The 26,233-nt window shown below is 36.5% G+C and overlaps 1 protein-coding gene across 1 annotated transcript in view; it reads left to right on the top strand.

Annotated features, from left to right (window-relative positions):
• Nucleotides 1–26,233, top strand: part of usp24 (ubiquitin specific peptidase 24) — a 77,949-nt gene that overhangs the window by 34,655 nt on the left and 17,061 nt on the right. The window contains exons 13-39 of the mRNA XM_016267027.1: nucleotides 2,186–2,293; nucleotides 2,365–2,460; nucleotides 3,647–3,808; nucleotides 4,430–4,525; nucleotides 5,523–5,630; nucleotides 5,761–5,910; nucleotides 6,508–6,639; nucleotides 7,492–7,603; nucleotides 7,827–7,903; nucleotides 7,987–8,127; nucleotides 8,221–8,274; nucleotides 8,357–8,472; nucleotides 9,378–9,444; nucleotides 12,851–12,961; nucleotides 13,271–13,369; nucleotides 14,461–14,634; nucleotides 15,158–15,243; nucleotides 15,468–15,576; nucleotides 16,044–16,202; nucleotides 16,797–16,894; nucleotides 17,022–17,117; nucleotides 18,785–19,013; nucleotides 19,090–19,252; nucleotides 19,337–19,492; nucleotides 24,374–24,444; nucleotides 24,535–24,695; nucleotides 24,899–24,960. Of these exons, the coding sequence (XP_016122513.1) occupies nucleotides 2,186–2,293; nucleotides 2,365–2,460; nucleotides 3,647–3,808; nucleotides 4,430–4,525; nucleotides 5,523–5,630; nucleotides 5,761–5,910; nucleotides 6,508–6,639; nucleotides 7,492–7,603; nucleotides 7,827–7,903; nucleotides 7,987–8,127; nucleotides 8,221–8,274; nucleotides 8,357–8,472; nucleotides 9,378–9,444; nucleotides 12,851–12,961; nucleotides 13,271–13,369; nucleotides 14,461–14,634; nucleotides 15,158–15,243; nucleotides 15,468–15,576; nucleotides 16,044–16,202; nucleotides 16,797–16,894; nucleotides 17,022–17,117; nucleotides 18,785–19,013; nucleotides 19,090–19,252; nucleotides 19,337–19,492; nucleotides 24,374–24,444; nucleotides 24,535–24,695; nucleotides 24,899–24,960 (3,193 nt within the window). The remainder of the gene's footprint in view (nucleotides 1–2,185; nucleotides 2,294–2,364; nucleotides 2,461–3,646; nucleotides 3,809–4,429; nucleotides 4,526–5,522; nucleotides 5,631–5,760; nucleotides 5,911–6,507; nucleotides 6,640–7,491; nucleotides 7,604–7,826; nucleotides 7,904–7,986; nucleotides 8,128–8,220; nucleotides 8,275–8,356; nucleotides 8,473–9,377; nucleotides 9,445–12,850; nucleotides 12,962–13,270; nucleotides 13,370–14,460; nucleotides 14,635–15,157; nucleotides 15,244–15,467; nucleotides 15,577–16,043; nucleotides 16,203–16,796; nucleotides 16,895–17,021; nucleotides 17,118–18,784; nucleotides 19,014–19,089; nucleotides 19,253–19,336; nucleotides 19,493–24,373; nucleotides 24,445–24,534; nucleotides 24,696–24,898; nucleotides 24,961–26,233) is intronic.

Genomic DNA, 26,233 nt, shown 5'->3' with positions numbered 1-26,233 from the left:
ATAATTTGAGAAACATCTCAGTATTTTTTGTTCATACAATGAAAGTCATTGGTAACCAAAACAGCTTTGTTACCAACAGTCTTCAAAATACCTTCTTTTATGTTCCACAAAAGAAAGGTTTGAAGCGACATGAGGGTGAGTAAATAATGACAGAATTTACATTTATTGGGTGAACTATCCCTTTAATGTTTTTATTTATTTATTTATTTTAATTAAATTATACTCTAAATAAGTAACTAAATCTACCAGCAGGTGGCGGTAATTGCCTTTATGGATTGTTTGAACGGCTGATTCATTCAGGAATTGAGTAAACGGCTCATTTTATGAATGGGCTTTGAATCATTGGTTCACACGATTCATTCAAAATGCCGATTCATTCAGAAACTAAACACCTCTGTGTTGCTCGGTGATGCACAACAATTCTGCTATGGCTTTAAAGGTAATATATTCTCTGCAAAATTGAGCAAAAAACTATATTGTGTTTAAAATATAACACAATATCAACTTCTTATTTACTGAACTGTTGTATAAAATCACATTTAAACTTGTGATATTCGGGACAAAATCAGCACTCATCTGATATTGCTCTCGCTGCTCGTGTGATATGGCTTATCATATGATATAAATATGAGACAAAAGCTCATACAGGGGCATTTTTTGCGCCAATATCTTGAATTTTAGGGCACAACTGCATTTATGGAGTTGCTGCCCTGCATCATACTTGTCAACAGTTAACTATATGAAGTGTAAGATGACGTACAGGTCTGGGGGCGGGGCCAGAGCATTAAAATATTTTAATTGCGTTATTTTTCATAACTAATTAATATATTAGGAATGTAATGGTATTATATATTATCAATACTGTGGTATCGCGATAGCAAAACTGTCTCGATATCATCATGGTCACATGACGATATGAAACAATAGGTCTTCCAGGCAAAAAAGTGTAGTTTTGAAAAAATATTTAATAGCACTGTCAAAATTAGCGCGTTAATGCAGACTATTAATTTTTTCAGTTTAACGCGTTAAAAATATTTAACGCAATTACCATAGGGGGCAGGGCTAGGGTTGGCCACCCCACTCACAACTGCTGCCTCTGTCTCTTTTTTTTTCTTGGCAAGTAGTGCATTTATTTAGTTGCAGAACGTCTTTAAGACCACATCAAACCAGAGACGTTTCAGATGTGCTCTCCAACTTCACCTCAGCATCAGGCGCGAGTCAAACGAGCGCAGAAGTGGTACTGTTCTCATAGCGCGTGCTCTTCAATAGCACACACATAGGCGCAGGTGCGCGCTGTAGCCTGTATCATTTCAAAGCACGAATGAAACTATAGATTTATTCACTATTAATAACCATAATAATAATATAGACTAGAGTGCAATAAAAAATATTTTTTAGCTATTCTGTTTGGTTTTACAAGTTAATTTGTATTATAACATGTTTATGTATGTCATTGAGAAGAGGGGAAGGTAAATCGTCAGTTAAGTCATGAAGATACCAAAAAGGCGATTAAAGCTGCCTTAAAACTGTGCATGCATGTAATATGTTATGAGTCACATTTAAGAACTTGTCTCTGAAATGGTTTTCAAAACTGCCCAGCACTGTCTCAGTCTCACTCATCTAACACACCCAATTCAACTCGTCAGTTCATTTGCAGAAACTCTAAGAGCTGAAGTGGGTCAGGAAAGGTAAAGAGAGTTGAGAGAAAAGACAATGCGTGTCAGATCTGCATCGTGTTCAGCAGCGGCAGCTCTTAAAGAAATAGCAGCCAAATAACCTAATAACCCGCTGCTGTTATGTTTGTTAATCAAAGGTAAAAAAATCAATAACTTTTATAGCTTCAAGGATTCATCTATATTTAATTTAGAATTTAGTGTTTGATAACTTTATTCAATTTCTGTATATTTCTGCTGAAGGGCACAGGTAAATATGGTTGATTATAATGGGTTTATGTGAAGATTGTTTTAAGTTCACTTAAATTAGAAGTACTTTTTTTTGCGGGGGTTTTGACCAGCGAATGTGTGCAAATGTGCATTTTGTCCGTCATCAAAACGGCGGCATCACATTGCGTTTTCATCAACAGGTTACAAAGTTTGTTGTAGCTATATGGGCTGTATGTAATAAAATTCCATTTAAATGAGTTTATATAGTTTGGTTATACATGTGCATGATATTTTATGTGCAGGCTGGTCAGTCCTCCACTGTGATAGAGAACATCCACACTATCATCGCCGCTGCTGCCGTCAAGTTCAACTTTGACCAGCTCAGCCACCTCTTCGTCCTCATACAGAAGGTCTTGTCTGTCTTCCTTTGGACTCTTTCATCTTTATGAGCTGTTTCTGACTGTGCCTTGTGTGTTTTCAGAGCTGGGAGGTGGAGAGTGATCGCGTGAGGCAGAAGCTTCTGAGTCTGATTGGACGGATCGGCAGGGAGGCTCGCTCTGAGGCAACCACAGGAAAGGTATGTGCCATTCATATGTATATATGAAACTGTATGTGTATTTCTGTCTCTCAGCTAAAACTGAACTGAAAGTTGGGCTTTGAACCAGTCTAGCTGCTAATAAGCAACAATGCTGGGGATTAATCACGAATAAATGTGCAATTAATTAGTAAAAAAATGTTTAATCGATTGACAACGCTAATATTTAAACTTCTTATTCTAACATAAAAGGTCTTTAAATTTGTGGTTTGGTCCATTATGCTGTCAAACTAAATAAAACCGAAAGCACAATATGGCTTAATCCCTTCATCAAGTCTGTTTTTGCTGCGCGTTTCAAAGTGATGCGCACACATTGTTCAGGCGATCAGCTCGTGATCCAGTGTTTTCCACGCCTCAGAACGGCTCCGTTCTTAGTGAATGCAGTGAACTCGTTTATTGCATGTGCTGTGAGTTTAGCGCGTGTTTGGGAATCAAACGGCCACCAGTTATGCTTTATTTTCGTGGCAGATGATTACAGCATTTCACTAGATTTGTAGTGAAATGCATTTTTGTAAGCCTGTTTTCACTGAAGCTGGCGTTTTCCTTCAAAATAAAAGCTCTACTGCCATTTCTGTCAAAATACAAGCTTAAAAGTGCAGTAAGAATTGCTGACGTTTAATATTTTACCACCTACAATACCTTTAAAAAGATTTGGTTCAATACTATTTTTTTTTTTTAAAGAAATAAATACTTTTATTAATGATGCATTTAATTGGTCAAAAGTGACAATTAGGTATTTTACACTTGTTAGAATAAATTATATTTGATAGGCTATTTTTGCATTTTCAGTCCTGAACAAAAGCATATCACAGTTTCTACAAAAATATTAACCAGCACAATTGTTTTCAACATTAATAGTCATAACAGGCAAATCAGCATATTAGAATGATTTCTGAAGGATCATGTGACACTGAAGACTGGAGTGATGGCTGCTGAAAATTCAACTCAACTCAAGCCATCTCAGGAATAAATTACATAATTTTAAATTGTAGTAATATGCACAATATGACTGTATTTTTTATCAAATAAATGCAGCCTTTGTGAGCTATAAATCTCAAATAAGAGAGAGAGAGAGATTTAGAGCATGACAAAAAAAATTGACACTACACTTGTGAATTATTTTGATGTAAAATCACAGTATCTGTGTTTTTTGTGGCTTTTGTTTCAGGTGTTGGAGGTGTTGTGGGAGTTGGCGCATCTCCCCACCCTTCCTACCACTCTAGTGCAGCAGGCCCTGGAAGAACACCTCACCATCCTCAGCGACGCATACGCCGTCAAAGAAACCATCAAGAGGAACTATATCATCAAATGCATCGAGGACATCAAGAAGGTGAGCTGATATCATAATTCCCATAAACCACAATCTCCAAAGACTGTTGCTCACTTCATCTGTAGTGTATAAACAGATATCGATAAATAACCAACATGAATATGATTCATTTTTTATGATGTCACTATTATTTGTTGTTCTGTCGTTATGGAAAGTCACTGTCTGGCTTGCTTCTGGTGGTCTGAATTGGAGTGAGGGTCCCTCACTCTTACACACATCTCCTGTACTACTCCATCTGCTTTGTGCTCCTTCCTGAAGATCCATATTCAGAAGATTATGGACCATAAGCACAAAATATGCACAAATACTCACACAGTAACACAATGACACACATTTTTGAGCTTCCTGGCTTCTTTTTCAGGCTAGAATCTGTGCAGCAGTCTATATTAAGAGCTGTTCTGGGAGTATAAAGGTGTTGTTCTGTCTCTGGCGCTAGATGTATATTTTTGGCAGTCTAGTTTCAGCTTGCCTCATCTCTCTCACACACACACACACATACATGCACACAGGCATTCACTTTGCTCAATCTTTGCGCTTCAGCCTCTGATGTGATTTGGGTGCAGCGTCTGCCGCATAAACTCTTAGTGGCGCTCACTGAATACTGAAAGTTTATGTCTTTAGATGCAAATACAGGAGGATTCAAAGTCTCCCAGCGAGACACAGGTCTCTTTTCTTACTGGCACCTGGGGCAAGAAGAAACCGAGCTCATTGGCTAAAGTAAGAGAAGACCCACCCCTTTAGTTCATAACACTGACCAATCATGACTCAGCCTGAATCTCACATGAACAGAATTTGATTTGCAAACTGATGATTGCCACTTGATTCACTGGGACGGACTGTAAAGATATGTGTGATTTACAAAGGGCACTTCTGAGGGTTTGATCTGCACATCCAAATATCTATTGGAAAAACTAATGACTTTTTGACTGTTGGCTTCAGTCTTTTGTTGGACTATTTGAAACTTTTGGAAATCAGAGACTCTAACCAATGCCTGGGTTGTTGATGGGTCAATGACGTGATGCTAATTTCTTCTTCCTGATAATTCATTAAAAATACATTTATAATTTATTTACAAGTAAATAATGCGGTTTGCACGTATACTAACTTAAATATGCCTCTTTCTGAATTCAAATTCATTCTGATATTTTTGGGGGGCATGTAAAGTCAAAAATGTCAGGCAGATACAACTGTCCTGATATCAAAATTAAGAAAAAGGCTTTATTAAAAGAAGACAGTCATATGGTGCAACCAACATACAGAGAAAAAAAAAACAATGTTTTAAAAAAAAAATTATATCATAGAGTGGACCCCAGACCCTCATGACTCAGGGTCAAGAAGTCTCTCAAAATATATGATAATTTGACCATTTTATGACAAGACAAAGTTTGTCCAGGTTATAAAATGTCATGTGGTGCGACCCCTAAAAAAACGTACATTTATAATTTAGTAAATGTTTTGATTTTGGAAAAAAAATTTAGTTTTTAATTTTAAGTTTATTATTTTGTTACTTTGGTTGTACTACATGACATTTTTAGAGTCATTAAATATAAACTTTTCTTGAAAATGGTATAAACGTTAATAAACCATATGAAAGTTGTGGACATATTTATACGTCATTGGCCCAGATGGAGATTACCGTGTTCCATGAATGAACCATGTGTGTTATGGTTGATGTTTCTGTGTTTATATCTGTGTTTTTGTGCTTGTATTGTAGTCGTCTCAGCAGACTAACCCTCAGACGGTGTGGGTGGTTCCAGCCTTGCGGCAGCTTCACGAGATTACACGGTCTTTTATCAAACAGACCTACCAGAAACAGGACAAGGTACATGTAGACAGTGTTCAGACGAACCATCTGGCCTGTTCTTTTTTTTCATGCAAGTGGTGCTACATAAACTATGAACCTCATTTTTCATGCTTTAAATGGCTTTGGATTATATTTTATGTTGTATCAGAGTATAATCCAGGACCTGAAGAAGAACTTTGAGATAGTGAAGCTGATCACTGGCTCTCTGGTGTCATGTCATCGCTTGGCCGTGTCCGTCGCTGGATCCAATGGTCTTTCTGGGTCCACACTGGTTGATGGGCGGTACTCTTATCAGGAGGTGCACTGCCACAAGTCCATTATCTCTTTGTGATACGAAGAATTGAATCATTGTTTATATTACAGCTCAGTCAAAAATAGAGTTTGGCGATAACAATTACTAAGGTGTGAAAGAAGGTTCATTTCAAATAATGTAAAGCAGTACAAATGTTTTATTAGATAAAATATTTTTAAATTAATTATTAAAAAACGGTACTATGAACCTTGACATTTTTGGTACATATTTGGAAAATAATAATAATAACAATAAAATATGGTATAAAATGTTTTTTTTCCCTCCAGCGGTTCGCAAACATGTAGCAAATAAAAAATGCATTCTTTTAGTCATCTACAACATCCAAAAAAGGCGGTCGACTTCTAGTTTCTAGTTAAGATAGTGTAAACAAAGTCTAGTAATTTGCTCTGTTTTAAAGATGAATCATATTGCTGTTTGACCCAAAAATTAGCACAGTACAAAAATATATTTGTAGACTACCAAAGTGACTCATGTTTTGCCTCTCATTTGGTAAGAATGAAAAAAGAGAAGTAGGTTTTTTTATCTATCTAATGTTGTTGTTTTATTGTTTTGTTTTGGGGGGTTTTCTTCACATTTTTCCAGTATTTGGAGGGTCATTTGAAGTTCCTTGCATTCTTCCTGCAAGAGGCCAGTCTGTACCTGGTCTGGAATAGAGCCAAAGAGATCTGGGAATGCTTGGTGTCCGGCATGGATGTGTGCGAGCTGGATCGAGAGGTGTGGTTTTGTTTTGTTTTGGTTTGGCTTGGCTTGGCTTGGCTTTGATTTTTATTTATTTTTTTGCTTTGCTTCTATTGTTTGTTTGTTATTTGTTTTATTTTGTTTGTTTTGCATGTAATTATGCTGTTTAATCATGGTCCTTAAAAAGAAAAAGCCACACATGCTTTGGATTGAAGTTTAAACACCATTGTGTTTTTTGTTATTTTTACCAACTTATTAAATATAGTGTGTTTAATGACTTTTCAGTTCCGGGGTGTAAAAATTGGTGTTGCAAATACTCACTAACTGCTGATTTTTTGTTATTGTGTTTTATTGTTTTGTTTTGGGGGGTTTTCTTCACATTTTTCCAGTATTTGGAGGGTCATTTGAAGTTCCTTGCATTCTTCCTGCAAGAGGCCAGTCTGTACCTGGTCTGGAATAGAGCCAAAGAGATCTGGGAATGCTTGGTGTCCGGCATGGATGTGTGCGAGCTGGATCGAGAGGTGTGGTTTTGTTTTGTTTTGGTTTGGCTTGGCTTGGCTTGGCTTGGCTTTGATTTTTATTTATTTTTTTGCTTTGCTTCTATTGTTTGTTTGTTTATTGGTTTGTTATTTGTTTTATTTTGTTTGTTTTGCATGTAATTATGCTGTTTAATCATGGTCCTTAAAAAGAAAAAGCCACACATGCTTTGGATTGAAGTTTAAACACCATTGTGTTTTTTGTTATTTTTACCAACTTATTAAATATAGTGTGTTTAATGACTTCTCAGTTCCGGGGTGTAAAAATTGGTGTTGCAAATACTCACTAACTGCTGATTTTTTGTTATTGTGAAAAAGTATGTCGTTTTGATGGTGTTCAACTTTGCTGTAGATGTGTTTCGAATGGTTCACTAAGGGACAGCATGATCTAGAGAGTGATGTTCAACAGCAGCTCTTTAAAGAGAAGATCCTCAAGCTGGAGCCTTATGAGATCACTATGAATGGTAAAAGTTGACTCACTGCTTCCACTTAAAAACCACAGTATTTCCACATTATAGCACCTTGAAGTATTGCACGTCTACTGTACATCTGCAGGAAACCACTGCGCTTACTGTGCTAAATTTGCAAAAGAAAAAAAATGGCCTTGTTAGCACCATAGGGGGAAGTTGCATAAAGGGGTACTATGAGTGTGTGAGTTTTCTGTGGTCTTTCATCAATGTTTTACAGGGTTTAACCTCTTCAAGACCTTTTTTGAGAATGTGAACCTCAGTGACCACCGTCTCAAACGGCAGGGAACACAACTGGTATGAGATTTCAGCTTGTTCTCAGTGAAATGGGTCAGAAAATCGCGTCTTGACAGGTGAAAACATATGATTGTCTCTCTCAGTGTGTGGAGCGATTGGATCTGGCTGGGATGGACTTCATCTGGAGGATCGCGATGGAATCTCCAGACGAGGACATTGCTAATGAAGCCATACATCTCATCATTACTTACAGCTACATTAACCTCAACCCCAAAATGAAGAAGGTAAACAGTCAAAACTTCATTTTTTGAGTCTTGCTCTTCCATAATTTTGCAGTTAATTAACATTTTCTTTGTTTCTTTGTGTAATTTTTGCAGGACTCAGTATCTCTTCATAAGAAATTCATTGCTGACTGCTATAAGAGATTGGAGGTGAGTGTTACACTGTCACACTCCTGCTTCCCCCCCCTTGTGATGATGATTGTGATAAAATTCATTCTTACATCACACACAGGCTGCTAGCTCTGCGCTGGGCGGCCCGACCCTCACACATGCTGTTACCCGGGCAACCAAGATGCTGACAGCCACTGCTATGCCAACGGTCGCCACATCAGTGCAATCTCCATCCAGGTATGAGGACTAGCTTTGAGGCCAGTTGAGCAGCTTTCAGATCAATTGATGAGATCCAGCTGATGTTGTTGGCTGCATTTTCGTTGTCTTAAGTAAAGCACTTTTACATGACTTTTATTAAACTTAAACAATACCAAAGCTAGAACAGAAGGGGACTATGTACAGTTATTGTTTTGTTTGTTTTGTTGCTTTTTTGTTGTATTGATTTTTGTTTTGTCTTCTGTTTTGTTTTATTGTATTGCTTTTGTTGTATTGATTTTTTTCTTTTTGTCTTCCGTTTTGTTTTGTTGTGTTTTGTTGTATTGATATTTTTTGTGTTCCATTCTGTTTTTGTTGTATTTATTTAAGTTTTTAGTGTTCTATTCTGTTTTTTTGTTTGTTTGTTTTTGTTTTGTTGTATTGATTTTTGTTTTTTTCTATTCTGTTTGTTTTTGTTTTGTTGTATTGATTTTTGTTTTTTGTGTTCTATTTTGTTTTTGTTATTTTGTATTGATTTCTTTTTGTTCTATTGTGTTTTTGTTTTGTTTTTTTGTATTGATTTTTGTTTTTTGTGTTCTATTGTTTTTTGTTTGTTTTTGTTTCGTTGTATTGATTTCTGTTTATTGTTCTATTCTGTTTGTTTTGTTTTGTTTGTTTGTTTTTATTTTGTTGTATTGATGTTTTGTTTTGTTCTATTTTTTATTTGTTTTTGTTTTATCTTCAACAACTTACATTTATCCCACATTTAATACTTTGTCCTTTAGTTGCATTGGACTTGGTGTTATGCAACATTAAAGTCTTAATTGATCTGAAGGTTGTTCAGAAAGAGTTTGATATCATTAATATCAAGACTGATGTCATTTAATATCAAGATTGATATGTATTACATAAAATGTATTGACGCTCATAACCATCTCTGTCCTCAGGTCCAGTAAACTAGTGATCATTGAGAGACTTCTGTTATTGGCAGAGCGTTATGTCATCACAATAGAGGTGAGAGCTCTAATGCATTAATACTTATCTTAAATGACTTACAGTTGATCTCTGTTTGAAAGCATCAGTCAGTTTCAGCGAAGGAACCAGCAAGCTGTAAGACTTTTATGTAGCAACATCATTGAACGACAGACTTTACTAATTAATTCTCTTAATGTGTTAGGTAGTTGTCAGACTCGCAGCTGTGGAATGATGAAGTCTGATCACTGGTTGACTGCAACATTCACAGTCTCCCCGTTTCTCCAGCTGTTCAGTTCCGTGCTGAAATCTGGCATAGAGTCTGTCACGCCATTTAGTGCATTCAGGAATAATCATACCAGAACACAGCAAAAGAGATCTGATACGGTGTTGATTCCTGCACGTATTCAGACATTTTGACACCCGTTCAGTCTAACAGACGCTAATTGGTCGGTTATTGACAGATATTTGGTGCAGGAAGTGCTTTTGGGCCGTAGCACTTTTGTCTAATCTATGAATCTGAGTAAATCATATAATATGAAGTTCTGTAGCTTATTGCTGGAATTCATTTGCCAATTAATTGAAATGCTTATTCATGGAAAAATGATTTGAAATGGCAGATTTATTGCTCTAAAATATGCAGGAGCTCATCTAATGTTACATTTACCTCAGGAAAATGGTTCAATAGCTTGTTAGTAAGCAGGAAAAATATATTAATATAATTAATATAATGTTTTTCAAATGTATCATTTTATATATTTTAATCATGTATACTAATATGTTTTAGAAATAATTCTAAAATATTATATGTAATATAATAACATATACATTAGATTTTATTCCTGTTATTGATGTCTTAATTATTTAATATACACTTCTTTTTTTTACTACAATTTAAAATAACTAACTGTTTTAATTAGTGCTGTCAATGATTAATCGCAAAATTAAAGTTTTTGTTCTCATAATATATGTGTGTGTACTGTGTATATTTATATATAATATAAATTATATGAATATAACTATATGTGAAAATATTGTCAAAATGTATACTGTATGTGTGTGCATTTATATATACATAATGAATATACACAGTACACACCTATATATTATGTAAACAATTGGATGCGATTAATCGTTTGACAGCACTAATTTTAATATTTTAAAATGTAATTTATTTCGGTGATGCAAAGCTGAATTTTCAGCATCATTACTCCAGTCTTCAGTGTCACATGATCCTTCAGAAATCATTCCAGGGTGTCCGCGGGTCCTTAAAAAGTCTTAAAATGTCTTAATTATTTTTTGTCTAATTACCGCTAAAATATCTTAAGTCTGACGAACCTAATGACTTTACAATCATTGGACAGACCGAAGATCTGTTCTTCCCCGCGGTAAGTTACTGCGTCTTTAGAGAGAACTGCAGAATACAGAACACAAGCTCGCGCTGCTGAGGCTCACTCTGTTTGTCTCGAGACTTCAGAACAAATGAGCGTGACCGCACACATGAACTCAGAAGAAACACACGGAGGTAAACATTCACAATGTTTATTTTATTCATAACATGATATAGTTAAATAACACCATGACAAGTGAGCTATTTTACTCAATATTCTCACGACGCAAAAAACAAACAAACATTCAAAACACCTACAGAGTGCACGCATTACGTGAAGTCTAGTGCGCGTGCGCTCTGCCTGATCACTGCAAGATTCAGTCTATTAAAATACATTCAGAATTATCACAAATTCAAGACATGGGGGCAGAAAATGTGTATATTTATACTCAAGTTCACACGGAAGAGTGCCTTTGAGAAGGGTATAACTGCAGCCCGGAGATCTCCAAATGGGGGCGGGAACTCCAAAACGGGGTGGGAGCTCCAAAATAGGGCGTGGCTTCCTCCCATTGACAGACAGGCACATGACACGCATGCACAATTTTTTCCCCAATCCACTTCAGTGCAAACTCCGCCCCACAGCTGATTCTAAAGATTTTATTGGTTGTGTCAATTAAAGTGTTGATTTCCTACACTATGATACAAAAAATGCTAACCCCTAAACCTACCCCACACCTGACCCTAACCTTAACCAGTGAAATTGACTACACAGCGGGATTGGCGCTGCATGGTACAGAAAGATGCAGTTCAGGAGATAAACAGTTAATAAGGTTATGCGATATGAGATCGTTCCGGACCTCACCGGACAATGGCACCTTTTTAGTTACACCCAGTGTCACTACCCCCTCCTACCCTGCGCATTTCGAGCCCCGGGACGCCCCCGTTTCTTAGAACAAAGCGATAGAGTGAAATCTTTCCCCTGTGCTGTGCTGGGACGGCTCGCGGGAGAGCTCGTGGGTGAGTCGCGTTTATATCATTAAGCAGAGGTTCAAACGCCAGTCCGAACACCACTGGCCACGAGCTTTGGGCTCTGCTCTCACGGAGAATATTTACTTATATAGCATATTTTATTTTAGATGAACTAGAAACAATGTTACATTTATAAAGTTTTATTTTGAAATGTAAGTCAGTAACAATTGGCTGGAGCCAGAGCCAATGGTGAAAGTCTTTGCGCGAGGTAGACCCCGCCCCATTTTGGAGGTTCTGCCCACTTTTGGAGTTCACGCCCCATTTGGGAGATCTCCGGTCTGCAGTTATACCTACTTGGAGAGAATCAACTGTTTAAATGATTCGGTTCAGTCGCAATGACTCGCTTAACTGCCAACTGGCGCTTTTAATTTCACATTTAAAGCATCTTTTCATTTTTTTTATTATTTCAAATATCAGTATTCAATGGTAAAAGCTGATAGAACACTGATGAAAATATTGCTTCAGAATAAATTGTTTACTCCACCAAAAATCTCAGTGATGCAGTTATTTTGCAGGGATATTTTGTATGGAATATTGTCTGCTGACATGAAAAGTTCACTGTATATCATAGTAATAAATACCATTTATTACAGCATTGATATTTTGTTTTCTTTTTAATTTATACACACTAAATATTACATATATGTATGTAATCAAATGTGTATTTCCGTTACAGGTTTAGGTCTTAAATTTCATATAAGGTGGTATTAAAAAGGTCTTAAAAAGTCTTAAATTTAACTTGTTCAAGTCTGCAGAAACCCTGTCATTCTAATATGCTCATTTGCTGCTCAAGAAACATTTATTATTATAATCAATGCTGAAAACAGTTGTGCTGATTGTTATTTTTGTGTAAACTGTGATGCATTTTGTTCAGTATTCTTTGATGAATAGAAAGTAAAAATGTATAATAATTTTTTTAATATTATACATTTATAATTTCTAAATATATTTGAATCTGTAGAGCTGATTTTCATACAAATTTTTATGACTGCCAGCGTTTAAATGATTATATCTTCACACTGGTTTGAAATGGAAAATGAGTTTCCAGGTCACATGGTATTGACTGTTGTCCCGCTGGATCTGTTTCAGGACCTGTATTCTGTTCCTCGAACTATTCTACCTCATGGAGCGTCTTTCCACGGCCATCCTGTTACACTTCACATCACTTACGAATCTACCAAAGACACATTCACCTTGGAGGTAACATCACATGCACACACGCACACTTCTTGCAGTTCTGGCGCTCATGACTCAAATGCACACACTTATGACAGACTGTAAACAGGGTTGATATAAATGGAAGACTTGATATACATTCTCCCTGTAGAATAGAAGAGCATTGATAAATGGCAGGTGGAGGTTCGGCGTGAGAAACCAAATGTGATATTAATAAACAACAGTCTATTGGGTGATCGTGACTCAACTGACTGACTGGAATTTGCTGTGCCTGATTTGAATGGACGAATCGAAACGGCCCTTATGTGTTTGTGTTGATGTGAATGCGTGCAGGCCCACAGCAACGAGACCATAGGCAGCATCAGATGGAAGATAGCCGAGCAGCTCAGCTGTCCGGTGGACAATGTGCAGATATTTGCCAATGACAGCATGGTGAGTCAAACACTAACTGCGATTGGTCGCAGTCATATCTGAGCGGTGCACAGGTGCCAAACACTCCTACAGCACAGGCCAGCACTCTGTGAGAATGTGGCAGCTATTATGACCGCATGTGGAGGCTTGGTTCTCAGACCGATTTCTAATTATAGTTAACAATAAGCATTCTTTATTCGTATTGCTTATTGTTACCAGTGTTATTTTGGTGTTATGTACTATTTTAGTTTTCATTAATATTTTGAATAAGCCTTTATTTTTATGTTTTCCGTTTTTATTTTCATTTGTTACATTTTTAGTAATTCTGTCATATGCTTTTGTAATTTTTATTAGTTTTTTTTATGTATATTTCCAAATAGTTTTAATTTGCTTGTTTTTTTATTTCAATTTTAGTTTTATTACAGCTAGTTAAACTTGTTTCAGTTAGTTGCTAAGGTAAGATGTCTAATTTTCATTTAATTATCATCTAATATTTATGTTTCATTTTATTTCAGGTTTTGTTCATCAAACAAAAATGTTTTTAATAGTTTAAGCTTTGATTCTATTTATTGATAATGACAGTGTAAACTGAAACTAGGACTAGTTTTCCTAGTTATAGAGAGAGAACAATAAACATAGTTTGTTTGTGTTGATTGTTACCAGTGTTATTTTAGTATTTTTATATACTAATATAGTTTTTATTGATCTGATTTAGCTTTGTAATTTTATTAGGTTTTGTTTTTTTAAATATTAGGGGTGTAACGGTACACGTATTCGTTTGTTTTTCATCTAATATTTATATTTTATTTTATCTTTATTTCCACTAACAAAAATGTTTTTTTAAATAGGTTTAGTTTTGGTTTAAGTTTTAGTTAAAAGATTTGTTACTAAAATGGCCAATAATTGGGCATTTTGAAATAACTGCCTACAGAAGTCTGAACTTCAAAACTTTCAAATGTTTCATTTAAAATAATAATAATAATAATATTGTAAGCATTTTAAACAATATTTTAAGCATTTTTATAAAAGTTCATATTAAACAAGCTCTTCATATTAACCTATATCTGTTTGTATTATGGATTCATGCTAACAGTCTTCTTTATAAATTCTAGCTGACGATGAATCGTGACCAGAAGCTGTTGAATCAGCTGGGTTTCTCTGATGAGCAGAGTCTGACGGTGAAGAGCTCAGGAACAGGCACTCCATCAGGCAGTTCAGCGGACAGCTCTGCCTCGGCCAGCTCCAGCAGCAGTGGGGTCTTTAACTCTGCGTATGCTATGGAGCAGGTACATTCACTCACTGGACTGACAACTCACACAATTTGCTAATGCTTATTGGATCGAGTATACACTAATTGTGCAATTACACACTTTTATACAGAATACACACACTACCCTTCAAAAGTTTAGGGTCTGTAAGATTTTTAGTTTTTGTCTCTTATGCTCACCAAAGCTTAATTTATTTGATTATAAATACATGAAAAACTGTAATAAAAAAAAAAAAAAAATCATAATTGAAATTGTAATATGATCCTTCAGAAATCATTCTAATATGCTAATTTGGTGCTCAAGAAACACTTTTTGTTGAAAACAGTTGATGCTTAACATTTCTTTGATTCTTTGATGAGTAGAAAGTTCAAAAGAACAGCATTTATTTGAAATAGTATAGCAGTTTTTATTTTACAAAAGAGTAACTTTTCATCAAAAAAAGAAAAAAACCTTACAGACCTGATCTAAACAGTAGTTTATTTCAAATCTAAGTTATTAACCTCATCAACCTACTTTATTATCCTCATGTGTGTGATTGCAGGAGAAATCTCTTCCTGGTGTGGTCATGGCGTTGGTGTGTAATGTCTTTGAGATGCTTTATCAGCTCGCCAATTTGGAGGAACCCAGGTAAACAACCCACAACCCATGCAAGTTATGCAATTACTTAAAATGATAGTTCACCCCAGAATTTTAATTGTCATGGTTTACTCACCTGTATGGTTTAGTAAACCAGTTTTTTCTTCATTCATTTAATGGTTGATTTTTCCTTTCACTTTGCGGGCATATGTTGTGTGTATTTTGTGATTTCATTTGACTTGTAATAACTGTGCGGCCTTCTTGTTCCTGTCCAGAATAACTTTGCGTGTTAGGAAGTTGTTGCTGCTTATCCCGACTGACCCAGAGGTGCAGGACGCCCTTGATAACTTTGTGCCAAAAGAGTCCAGCGTCTGGAGTCACCAGGTACCTGAAAAAAAAAAAGTGCATAAATGTGTCAGTTCAAGATTAGATAGCAAGTTCAACTTTTTTCTAGCTAGTTAAATTTATGTTTCTGATCATTTTAAAAACTTTTAAATGTTTTGTAAGATTATAAATGTCTTTACTCTCACGTTTGATCAATTTAATGCACCCTTGCTTAATAAAGGTGTTAATTTATTTTCATCTGTGTAACATTTATGGTCAATACATAAGATGAATTGAATTATGGGAATTATTTAATAGTTTTGATGAGTTTACTGTTTGGAAACTGTAATAGTAAAGAATAAGTAGGTGTGACTGGTACTTTAGGTGAAACAGAAACAGAGTTGAACACGGGCTGAACGATTCAGCATTTTGAGCACTGTAACAGTCATGTGACAGTGTTTTTGTTTTTAGTAGGGTGCATAACAGTGAATAACTCCCTCTCTCTCTCTCTCTCTCTCTTCCATCAGAAAACTCTGTTTACACTGGGGTCTGGTTCTCAGGCCTCAAAGTCTCCATCTCTGTCCAGTAAACAGCAGCATCAGCAGAGTGCAGCGTCCATCCTGGAGTCTCTGTTTCGTTCATCTGCCCCTGGCATGTCTACGTTCAGAGTGCTCTATAACCTGGAGGTATATAAATCATTTTTCTTGATTAAACTGTTACCAAAGCTGTAATTAGAAACAAATGTTTAAAAAATGTATCGACAGTTTATCAAAAATTACAAACCAGCATTTGTTCCCAAACTATCTAGATGATTGAAAGCTAAATTTTCAACCTTGTTACCTATTTCGACATATACATCCCAGTTTCCTCAAAAATATTAAGCAGCACAACTGTTTTGAACATTAATAATAAGGTTTTTTTTTTCTTGACCAGCAAATAAGCATGTTAGAATGATTTCTAAAACATCATGTCACACAAAATGGACAGTAATGGCTGCTGAAAATTCAGCTTTGCATCACAGGAATAAATTGCATTTTAAATGATAAACTTTTGAATGGTAGTGTATATAATATAAATCTGCTTTTCCCAAATAAAATGTATCTATTTATTTATATTTATTGCTTGGAAATAAAAAAAACAATGTATATAAATTCCCACATTTTTGTAACAGGGTTGCAAAAGTTATAAAAAATGAATTTTAAAATAAAACCATTTGTTGAGAGAACAATCATTTTCAGGCTTTTTCTATATTCACGCACTGACCCCTGTCCTCCTTGCAGGTGTTGAGCTCCAAGCTGATGCCCACATCTGATGATGAAATGGCAAAGACCAGTGTCAAATCTTTCTGTGAGAACTTCCTCAAAGCGGGAGGTCTCAGGTAGCCGTCTGCTTTCTACCCGCTTTTACACTGCTCCTCGTGTTGATAATTCTGCAGTCGTAATGTGGCTGTGTATTTTAATCATTAATTATCTCAGCGGTGCATTCTCTGTCTCTCTCTGTCTCAGTCTGGTGGTTAACGTCATGCAGAGAGACTCCATCCCCTCTGAGGTGGACTACGAGACCAGACAAGGAGTCTATTCCATCTGCCTGCAGCTGGCCAGGTGCAGTCTCATTTATCAGTCTGGCCGTCTTCTCTTTCCCTGTTTCTCTGTTTTGTTCACTCTTTCTCACTGGATTCAGCACTCCAAGCGATGAGCAGCATAATAATATTGCTTTAAAGACCATTGTGCTCTGTTTGGGTCATTTATTGACCCGGATGAAAATTAAAAACCGTGTCTTTGATAACATCCCATAGACTTTTTGCCATATTTCCATGGTTCATAAGAAATGTATTAATAATGTTTCAGAATATAATAGGGGTGTCGAAAACTAATTGTCTGCATCGATGCAGTAATAGACCATAATCGATTATAGCCTATGACATCATTCGCATATGAAAAAATGCACTCTCTATTTTAAAATCAGAGCTTGGCTTTTTCCTGCATGTGGCACGTGTGTGCGCTAGAGACAAACGCGGCGGGCTTCACTGCACAGAATATGCGCTGTGAGACACGTGCGCATTGCTTGACAGTGCTTTCACTCGCTGTTATTTTAGTCTTTTACTTTAGATGTGCTTTCATTTATGCTGTTTGGATTGCAGTATGTATTAGATGCACGAAACTCACGTACTGACAGACTTTCACGAGCGCTTTGTGTTTGTTTGTCCTGAAGCTCGCAGCTGCGGTTAAATGCACTTACATCTACTTTTATGATACGAAATTGATGTAAACAGTAAGTTAAAACATCTGATATGTGGAAATAGATCTGTGCATTAGTGTGAATGCAGTCTATTAAAGCTACCAGTGTCTATGATCTCATCAGTAAAAATCAAATGGCAATAATGCTGGGAAAAAAACAACAACCCATAACTATGATTATCTGTAAACTTTTGATACTTAAAGCCCTCCCAGATACTGAAAGTGCTTTATGTTTATCACTTGTAATTGTCTTTTCATTACTTTATATTTGCTTGTATGTTTTGAAGCTATATTTGCTTTTAATTCTTAACATAATTATTTAAAAAAGTAGCCTGCTTATATAATTTTATAAAAATGCACAAAATTAATTTGATATAATCGTGATGCATCGTGAAATCGAATCGTTGACATGATAATCGTAATCGAATTGAATCGTGAAACCAGTGACTTTGCCGGTGATACACAGCCCTAGTTCAGATATGTTTTATGTAGTATAGTTTCACAAAACTAAAGTCAGACCAATTTTGCTTCAAGTTTCAAAATTATAGTCTAATTTAGACTAAAAACTGCTCATGATGAATGTATGCAGCATCTTTGTTTGGATCATGATTAAAATGCAGTGGTTGCCTCTCATTTTAAATGGAAAGAGCACAGACAAAGCCTTAGTTTGTTTATATGAAGAGATTTCTTTTATTAGTGTAACTTATTTGATTTGGGGGTTGTTTTAAATTTCGATTTAGTTTAGTTATATTTCAGTTTCACAAAGAAACATGCAGCAATAGCCTAATAAAATGTTCATTTACTGTATAATATATTCAGATCTCATTTTGTTAAACAAAATCGTGAGAAAATCGAATCGTGAATCGAATCGAATCGTGGGTTGAGTGAATCATTACATCCCTAATTGCTCAATAATCGCAATCGAGGTAAATTGTTCAGTTAAACAAGGTTTTTATTTTAGGCCATATCGGCCAGCCCTACTTTTGACTTAAGCCTTTGTTAAAAGACTTGCTTTTTGTCTTCCCCTGCAGGTTCCTGCTGGTAGGGCAGGCTATGCCTAGTTTGCTCGATGAGGAGTTGAGCAAGGAAGGTCTGGACACTTTGTCCTCTCGGCCATTCCGTAATGCCGGGCGGCAGAGCGGCCGACAGCTCTCCGTCTGCGGGACTCCAGAGAAGTCCTCCTACAGGCAGGTGTCCATGTCTGACAGGTCCTCCATCAGAGTGGAAGAAATCATGCCAGCCGCCCGTGTCGCTATACAGGTGCGAGAGAGCATCCGATGCTTTACTAAATGACTTATTTCCAACCCTATCTGACTTCACTGGTTTGTCATTTCAGACAATGGAGGTGGGAGACTTCACATCCACAGTGGCGTGTTTCATGAGGCTCACCTGGGCGGCAGCTGCAGGCCGATTGGACCTTGTTGGCAGCAGCCAGCCAATCAGAGAGACGACCAACTCGCTTCTTCCTCTGGGTGTCCGTAGCAGGGTCAGCAGCACAGGTGAGACTCTGATCGGTGCTGGATATCTCCCTTTTAGTCGGACTTGTGCATTACTCTAAATGTTCGTGCTCGTGTGTGTTGCAGGAAGTAACTGCAGCTCGGGCAGTGAGGGAGAGGTCACCACGTTGCAGGCTGGGATATGTGTCAAACAGCTGTTTGTGTCCATCAAAGACACTATTATTGCACGAGAAGCACTCTCTTTACTCGTCACATGCCTTCAGCTACGCTGCCAACAGCTATGTAAGAAGAAAACTCTAGGATGTGAAATAAAGTCAGCAAAAATCAAAACACTTACACATTTGCTTTGTCTTTTTCACTTTTTCAAGCTTCATTTTACACTCTGCCTTCTGTGAATGATTTCATCATCGATATTCTGCTGGGGTCGCGAGGTCAGTGGGTCAGTGTATGTGTTGTAGTCCTGACAAAATTAAACTTGTCTCTTAACTATGACTTCTGAGTCCAAACATCTAAGCTCCTCTGTTCACAGATCCGACGCGTGGCGTGTGATCAGCTGTACACTCTCAGTCAGTCGGACACCTCTGCATACCCTGACCTCCAGAAGCCCAACCTCTTCCTGCTGAAGGTGGTTCTGACAGCCCAACTTCCTCTCTGGTCCCCTACCAGCATCATGAGGGGTGTTAACCAAAGGTCCGACACACTAAACACATGATTTTTTGTCTCTTAGAAGACCATTTAGAAATCTTATTTCTCTAAGTGTATAATGACAAATGAGACCTAAATGAAATTCTTACTTTAACAGGCCCATAAAGTAATTAAAACACTGTGTAGACTTTAGAAATGCTGTGAAATTCTGAATATCTACTAAGCTAAACTAATGATCGTGTTTTTAGGTTGCTTTCACAATGCACAGAGTATTTTGACCTGCGTTGCCAACTACTGGATGACCTGACCAGTGAGTGTTCTGCCTTATTTTTAAGTTTAAGTTTATCATATAAATGTCAGTTTTCATGAATAAGATGCTTTGGTCTCCCAATATGTATTTTCTGATTATTCACAGCTATCCCATAATTTTGATTATAATAATTATAGTTCATTGTAGTAAAAGTTAATTGTAATTATTAACTAATTTAATTGCGAAAACATTTTGTCCCACATTTTTGTTTACTTGCAGCCCTGCTGTTTCCCTATCAAAAAAAAAAAATTAGATAGCAAGTTCAACTTTTTTCTAGCTAGTTAAATTTATGTTTCTGATCATTTTAAAAACTTTTAAATGTTTTGTAAGATTATAAATGTCTTTACTCTCACGTTTGATCAATTTAATGCACCCTTGCTTAATAAAGGTGTTAATTTATTTTCATCTGTGTAACATTTATGGTCAATACATAAGATGAATTGAATTATGGGAATTATTTAATAGTTTTGATGAGTTTACTGTTTGGAAACTGTAATAGTAAAGAATAAGTAGGTGTGACTGGTACTTTAGGTGAAACAGAAACAGAGTTGAACACGGGCTGAACGATTCAGCATTTTGAGCACTGTAACAGTCATGTGACAGTGTTTTTGTTTTTAGTAGGGTGCATAACAGTGAATAACTCCCTCTCTCTCTCTCTCTCTCTCTTCCATCAGAAAACTCTGTTTACACTGGGGTCTGGTTCTCAGGCCTCAAAGTCTCCATCTCTGTCCAGTAAACAGCAGCATCAGCAGAGTGCAGCGTCCATCCTGGAGTCTCTGTTTCGTTCATCTGCCCCTGGCATGTCTACGTTCAGAGTGCTCTATAACCTGGAGGTATATAAATCATTTTTCTTGATTAAACTGTTACCAAAGCTGTAATTAGAAACAAATGTTTAAAAAATGTATCGACAGTTTATCAAAAATTACAAACCAGCATTTGTTCCCAAACTATCTAGATGATTGAAAGCTAAATTTTCAACCTTGTTACCTATTTCGACATATACATCCCAGTTTCCTCAAAAATATTAAGCAGCACAACTGTTTTGAACATTAATAATAAGGTTTTTTTTTTCTTGACCAGCAAATAAGCATGTTAGAATGATTTCTAAAACATCATGTCACACAAAATGGACAGTAATGGCTGCTGAAAATTCAGCTTTGCATCACAGGAATAAATTGCATTTTAAATGATAAACTTTTGAATGGTAGTGTATATAATATAAATCTGCTTTTCCCAAATAAAATGTATCTATTTATTTATATTTATTGCTTGGAAATAAAAAAAACAATGTATATAAATTCCCACATTTTTGTAACAGGGTTGCAAAAGTTATAAAAAATGAATTTTAAAATAAAACCATTTGTTGAGAGAACAATCATTTTCAGGCTTTTTCTATATTCACGCACTGACCCCTGTCCTCCTTGCAGGTGTTGAGCTCCAAGCTGATGCCCACATCTGATGATGAAATGGCAAAGACCAGTGTCAAATCTTTCTGTGAGAACTTCCTCAAAGCGGGAGGTCTCAGGTAGCCGTCTGCTTTCTACCCGCTTTTACACTGCTCCTCGTGTTGATAATTCTGCAGTCGTAATGTGGCTGTGTATTTTAATCATTAATTATCTCAGCGGTGCATTCTCTGTCTCTCTCTGTCTCAGTCTGGTGGTTAACGTCATGCAGAGAGACTCCATCCCCTCTGAGGTGGACTACGAGACCAGACAAGGAGTCTATTCCATCTGCCTGCAGCTGGCCAGGTGCAGTCTCATTTATCAGTCTGGCCGTCTTCTCTTTCCCTGTTTCTCTGTTTTGTTCACTCTTTCTCACTGGATTCAGCACTCCAAGCGATGAGCAGCATAATAATATTGCTTTAAAGACCATTGTGCTCTGTTTGGGTCATTTATTGACCCGGATGAAAATTAAAAACCGTGTCTTTGATAACATCCCATAGACTTTTTGCCATATTTCCATGGTTCATAAGAAATGTATTAATAATGTTTCAGAATATAATAGGGGTGTCGAAAACTAATTGTCTGCATCGATGCAGTAATAGACCATAATCGATTATAGCCTATGACATCATTCGCATATGAAAAAATGCACTCTCTATTTTAAAATCAGAGCTTGGCTTTTTCCTGCATGTGGCACGTGTGTGCGCTAGAGACAAACGCGGCGGGCTTCACTGCACAGAATATGCGCTGTGAGACACGTGCGCATTGCTTGACAGTGCTTTCACTCGCTGTTATTTTAGTCTTTTACTTTAGATGTGCTTTCATTTATGCTGTTTGGATTGCAGTATGTATTAGATGCACGAAACTCACGTACTGACAGACTTTCACGAGCGCTTTGTGTTTGTTTGTCCTGAAGCTCGCAGCTGCGGTTAAATGCACTTACATCTACTTTTATGATACGAAATTGATGTAAACAGTAAGTTAAAACATCTGATATGTGGAAATAGATCTGTGCATTAGTGTGAATGCAGTCTATTAAAGCTACCAGTGTCTATGATCTCATCAGTAAAAATCAAATGGCAATAATGCTGGGAAAAAAACAACAACCCATAACTATGATTATCTGTAAACTTTTGATACTTAAAGCCCTCCCAGATACTGAAAGTGCTTTATGTTTATCACTTGTAATTGTCTTTTCATTACTTTATATTTGCTTGTATGTTTTGAAGCTATATTTGCTTTTAATTCTTAACATAATTATTTAAAAAAGTAGCCTGCTTATATAATTTTATAAAAATGCACAAAATTAATTTGATATAATCGTGATGCATCGTGAAATCGAATCGTTGACATGATAATCGTAATCGAATTGAATCGTGAAACCAGTGACTTTGCCGGTGATACACAGCCCTAGTTCAGATATGTTTTATGTAGTATAGTTTCACAAAACTAAAGTCAGACCAATTTTGCTTCAAGTTTCAAAATTATAGTCTAATTTAGACTAAAAACTGCTCATGATGAATGTATGCAGCATCTTTGTTTGGATCATGATTAAAATGCAGTGGTTGCCTCTCATTTTAAATGGAAAGAGCACAGACAAAGCCTTAGTTTGTTTATATGAAGAGATTTCTTTTATTAGTGTAACTTATTTGATTTGGGGGTTGTTTTAAATTTCGATTTAGTTTAGTTATATTTCAGTTTCACAAAGAAACATGCAGCAATAGCCTAATAAAATGTTCATTTACTGTATAATATATTCAGATCTCATTTTGTTAAACAAAATCGTGAGAAAATCGAATCGTGAATCGAATCGAATCGTGGGTTGAGTGAATCATTACATCCCTAATTGCTCAATAATCGCAATCGAGGTAAATTGTTCAGTTAAACAAGGTTTTTATTTTAGGCCATATCGGCCAGCCCTACTTTTGACTTAAGCCTTTGTTAAAAGACTTGCTTTTTGTCTTCCCCTGCAGGTTCCTGCTGGTAGGGCAGGCTATGCCTAGTATGTTCGATGAGGAGTTGAGCAAGGAAGGTCTGGACACTCTGTCCTCTCGACCGTTCCGTAACGCCGGGCGGCAGAGCGGCCGACAGCTCTCTGTCTGTGGAACTCCTGAGAAGTCCTCCTACAGGCAGGTGTCCATGTCTGACAGGTCCTCCATCAGAGTGGAAGAAATCATGCCAGCCGCCCGTGTCGCTATACAGGTGCGAGAGAGCATCCGATGCTTTACTAAATGACTTATTTCCAACCCTATCTGACTTCACTGGTTTGTCATTTCAGACAATGGAGGTGGGAGACTTCACATCCACAGTGGCGTGTTTCATGAGGCTGACCTGGGCGGCAGCTGCAGGCCGATTGGACCTTGTTGGCAGCAGCCAGCCAATCAGAGAGACGACCAACTCGCTTCTTCCTCTGGGTGTCCGTAGCAGGGTCAGCAGCACAGGTGAGACTCTAAACGATACAATAGTCTGTCTTCTAGTCGGACTTATGCATCTCTCTAAATGTTTGTGCTCGTGTGTGTTGCAGGAAGTAACTGCAGCTCGGGCAGTGAGGGAGAGGTCACCACGTTGCAGGCTGGGATATGTGTCAAACAGCTGTTTGTGTCCATCAAAGACACTATTATTGCACGAGAAGCACTCTCTTTACTCGTCACATGCCTTCAGCTACGCTGCCAACAGCTATGTAAGAAGAAAACACTAGGATGTGAAATAAAGTCAGCAAAAATCAAAACACTTACACATTTGCTTTGTTTCCTGTTCTTTTTCAAGCTTCATTTTACACTCTGCCTTCTGTGAATGATTTCATCATCGATATTCTGCTGGGGTCGCCCAGTGGCGAGGTCAGTGTATGTGTTGTAGTCCTGACAAAATTAAACTTGTCTCTTAACTATGACTTCTGAGTCCAAACATCTAAGCTCCTCTGTTCACAGATCCGACGCGTGGCGTGTGATCAGCTGTACACTCTCAGTCAGTCGGACACCTCTGCATACCCTGACCTCCAGAAGCCCAACCTCTTCCTGCTGAAGGTGGTTCTGACAGCCCAACTTCCTCTCTGGTCCCCTACCAGCATCATGAGGGGTGTTAACCAAAGGTCCGACACACTAAACACATGATTTTTTGTCTCTTAGAAGACCATTTAGAAATCTTATTTCTCTAAGTGTATAATGACAAATGAGACCTAAATGAAATTCTTACTTTAACAGGCCCATAAAGTAATTAAAACACTGTGTAGACTTTAGAAATGCTGTGAAATTCTGAATATCTACTAAGCTAAACTAATGATCGTGTTTTTAGGTTGCTTTCACAATGCACAGAGTATTTTGACCTGCGTTGCCAACTACTGGATGACCTGACCAGTGAGTGTTCTGCCTTATTTTTAAGTTTAAGTTTATCATATAAATGTCAGTTTTCATGAATAAGATGCTTTGGTCTCCCAATATGTATTTTCTGATTATTCACAGCTATCCCATAATTTTGATTATAATAATTATAGTTCATTGTAGTAAAAGTTAATTGTAATTATTAACTAATTTAATTGCGAAAACATTTTGTCCCACATTTTTGTTTACTTGCAGCCCTGCTGTTTCCCTATCAAAAAAAAAAATAACATTCTTTAAAACATTCTGATAACACTTTCTATGAAGCCCATATTTATAATAGATTATAAGGGTATTCATAAGGCATTATAATGAATGCATAATGCATTATACAAAACTTATAATGTTATATCATCTTATAAATATTTATAAGAACAGTTTTAATGTATTATAATATTTACTTATTTGTGGTTATAGCTTTTAAGAGTATGATGATTTATAACACAGTGAACATGTTGCAACCACTTAAGTGACAATGGATTATATTTCTCATATCATCATCTGTCTTATGCTACTTTACTTAAAGCAATCAAAGATGACTTATAAGCATAGTAATAATAATAATATATTTTTTTTCTCAAACAGCCATAAGATCCGATATCAGATCAGATGAATGTGTAATATGACAAATTTGCTGTTAAATATTTTTACTGTAATATCAGTTTGATTATTTTGATGGTAGCCTTTAGACAGCTGTTGATAAGTAACTCTACAACATGTCAACTAGCAGTCATTGGAGTATTAGTAGTATGTCTGCTACTGTAAGTATATGCTAACACTTTATTTTGATGGTTCCCCAACAGACAAACTGACTATAAGTAACTTTGCAAGTCAACATTCTACCTACCCTAACCTTAACCTAAGTCTACTAATACTCTAATGAGAGTTAGTGGACATGTAGTTGCAAAGTTGCTTATAGTCAATAGACTAAAGGGACCGTCAAACTAAAATGTAACCTAACATATAAACATTGCACTTTTTTCAATTGAAATTATTAAGCTCATATCAAAATTAACATTAGCCTAACAGGGAACACTCAAATAACACTCCACACCTAACCTCTTACAAGATGTAGTAAGATACTGTGCAGATCTTAAATAAACAATGTCAAGATATATAGCCCATTATAAATGTAAAAGTAGATTTAATATGGTGTTCATTGTGTGTTATAAATAATCATAATCTTAAACGTTATAAGGTCTTTTAAAATGCATTATGCATTCATTATAATGCCTTAAAAATACCCTTATAA

This window comes from Sinocyclocheilus grahami, unplaced genomic scaffold, assembly GCF_001515645.1.
Source record: "Sinocyclocheilus grahami isolate Dianchi unplaced genomic scaffold, SAMN03320097.WGS_v1.1 scaffold35.1, whole genome shotgun sequence".
NCBI classification, from domain to species: domain Eukaryota; kingdom Metazoa; phylum Chordata; class Actinopteri; order Cypriniformes; family Cyprinidae; genus Sinocyclocheilus; species Sinocyclocheilus grahami.
Note: the sequence above shows the minus strand (reverse complement) of the source record. Positions and strands in the feature narration are given on the sequence as shown.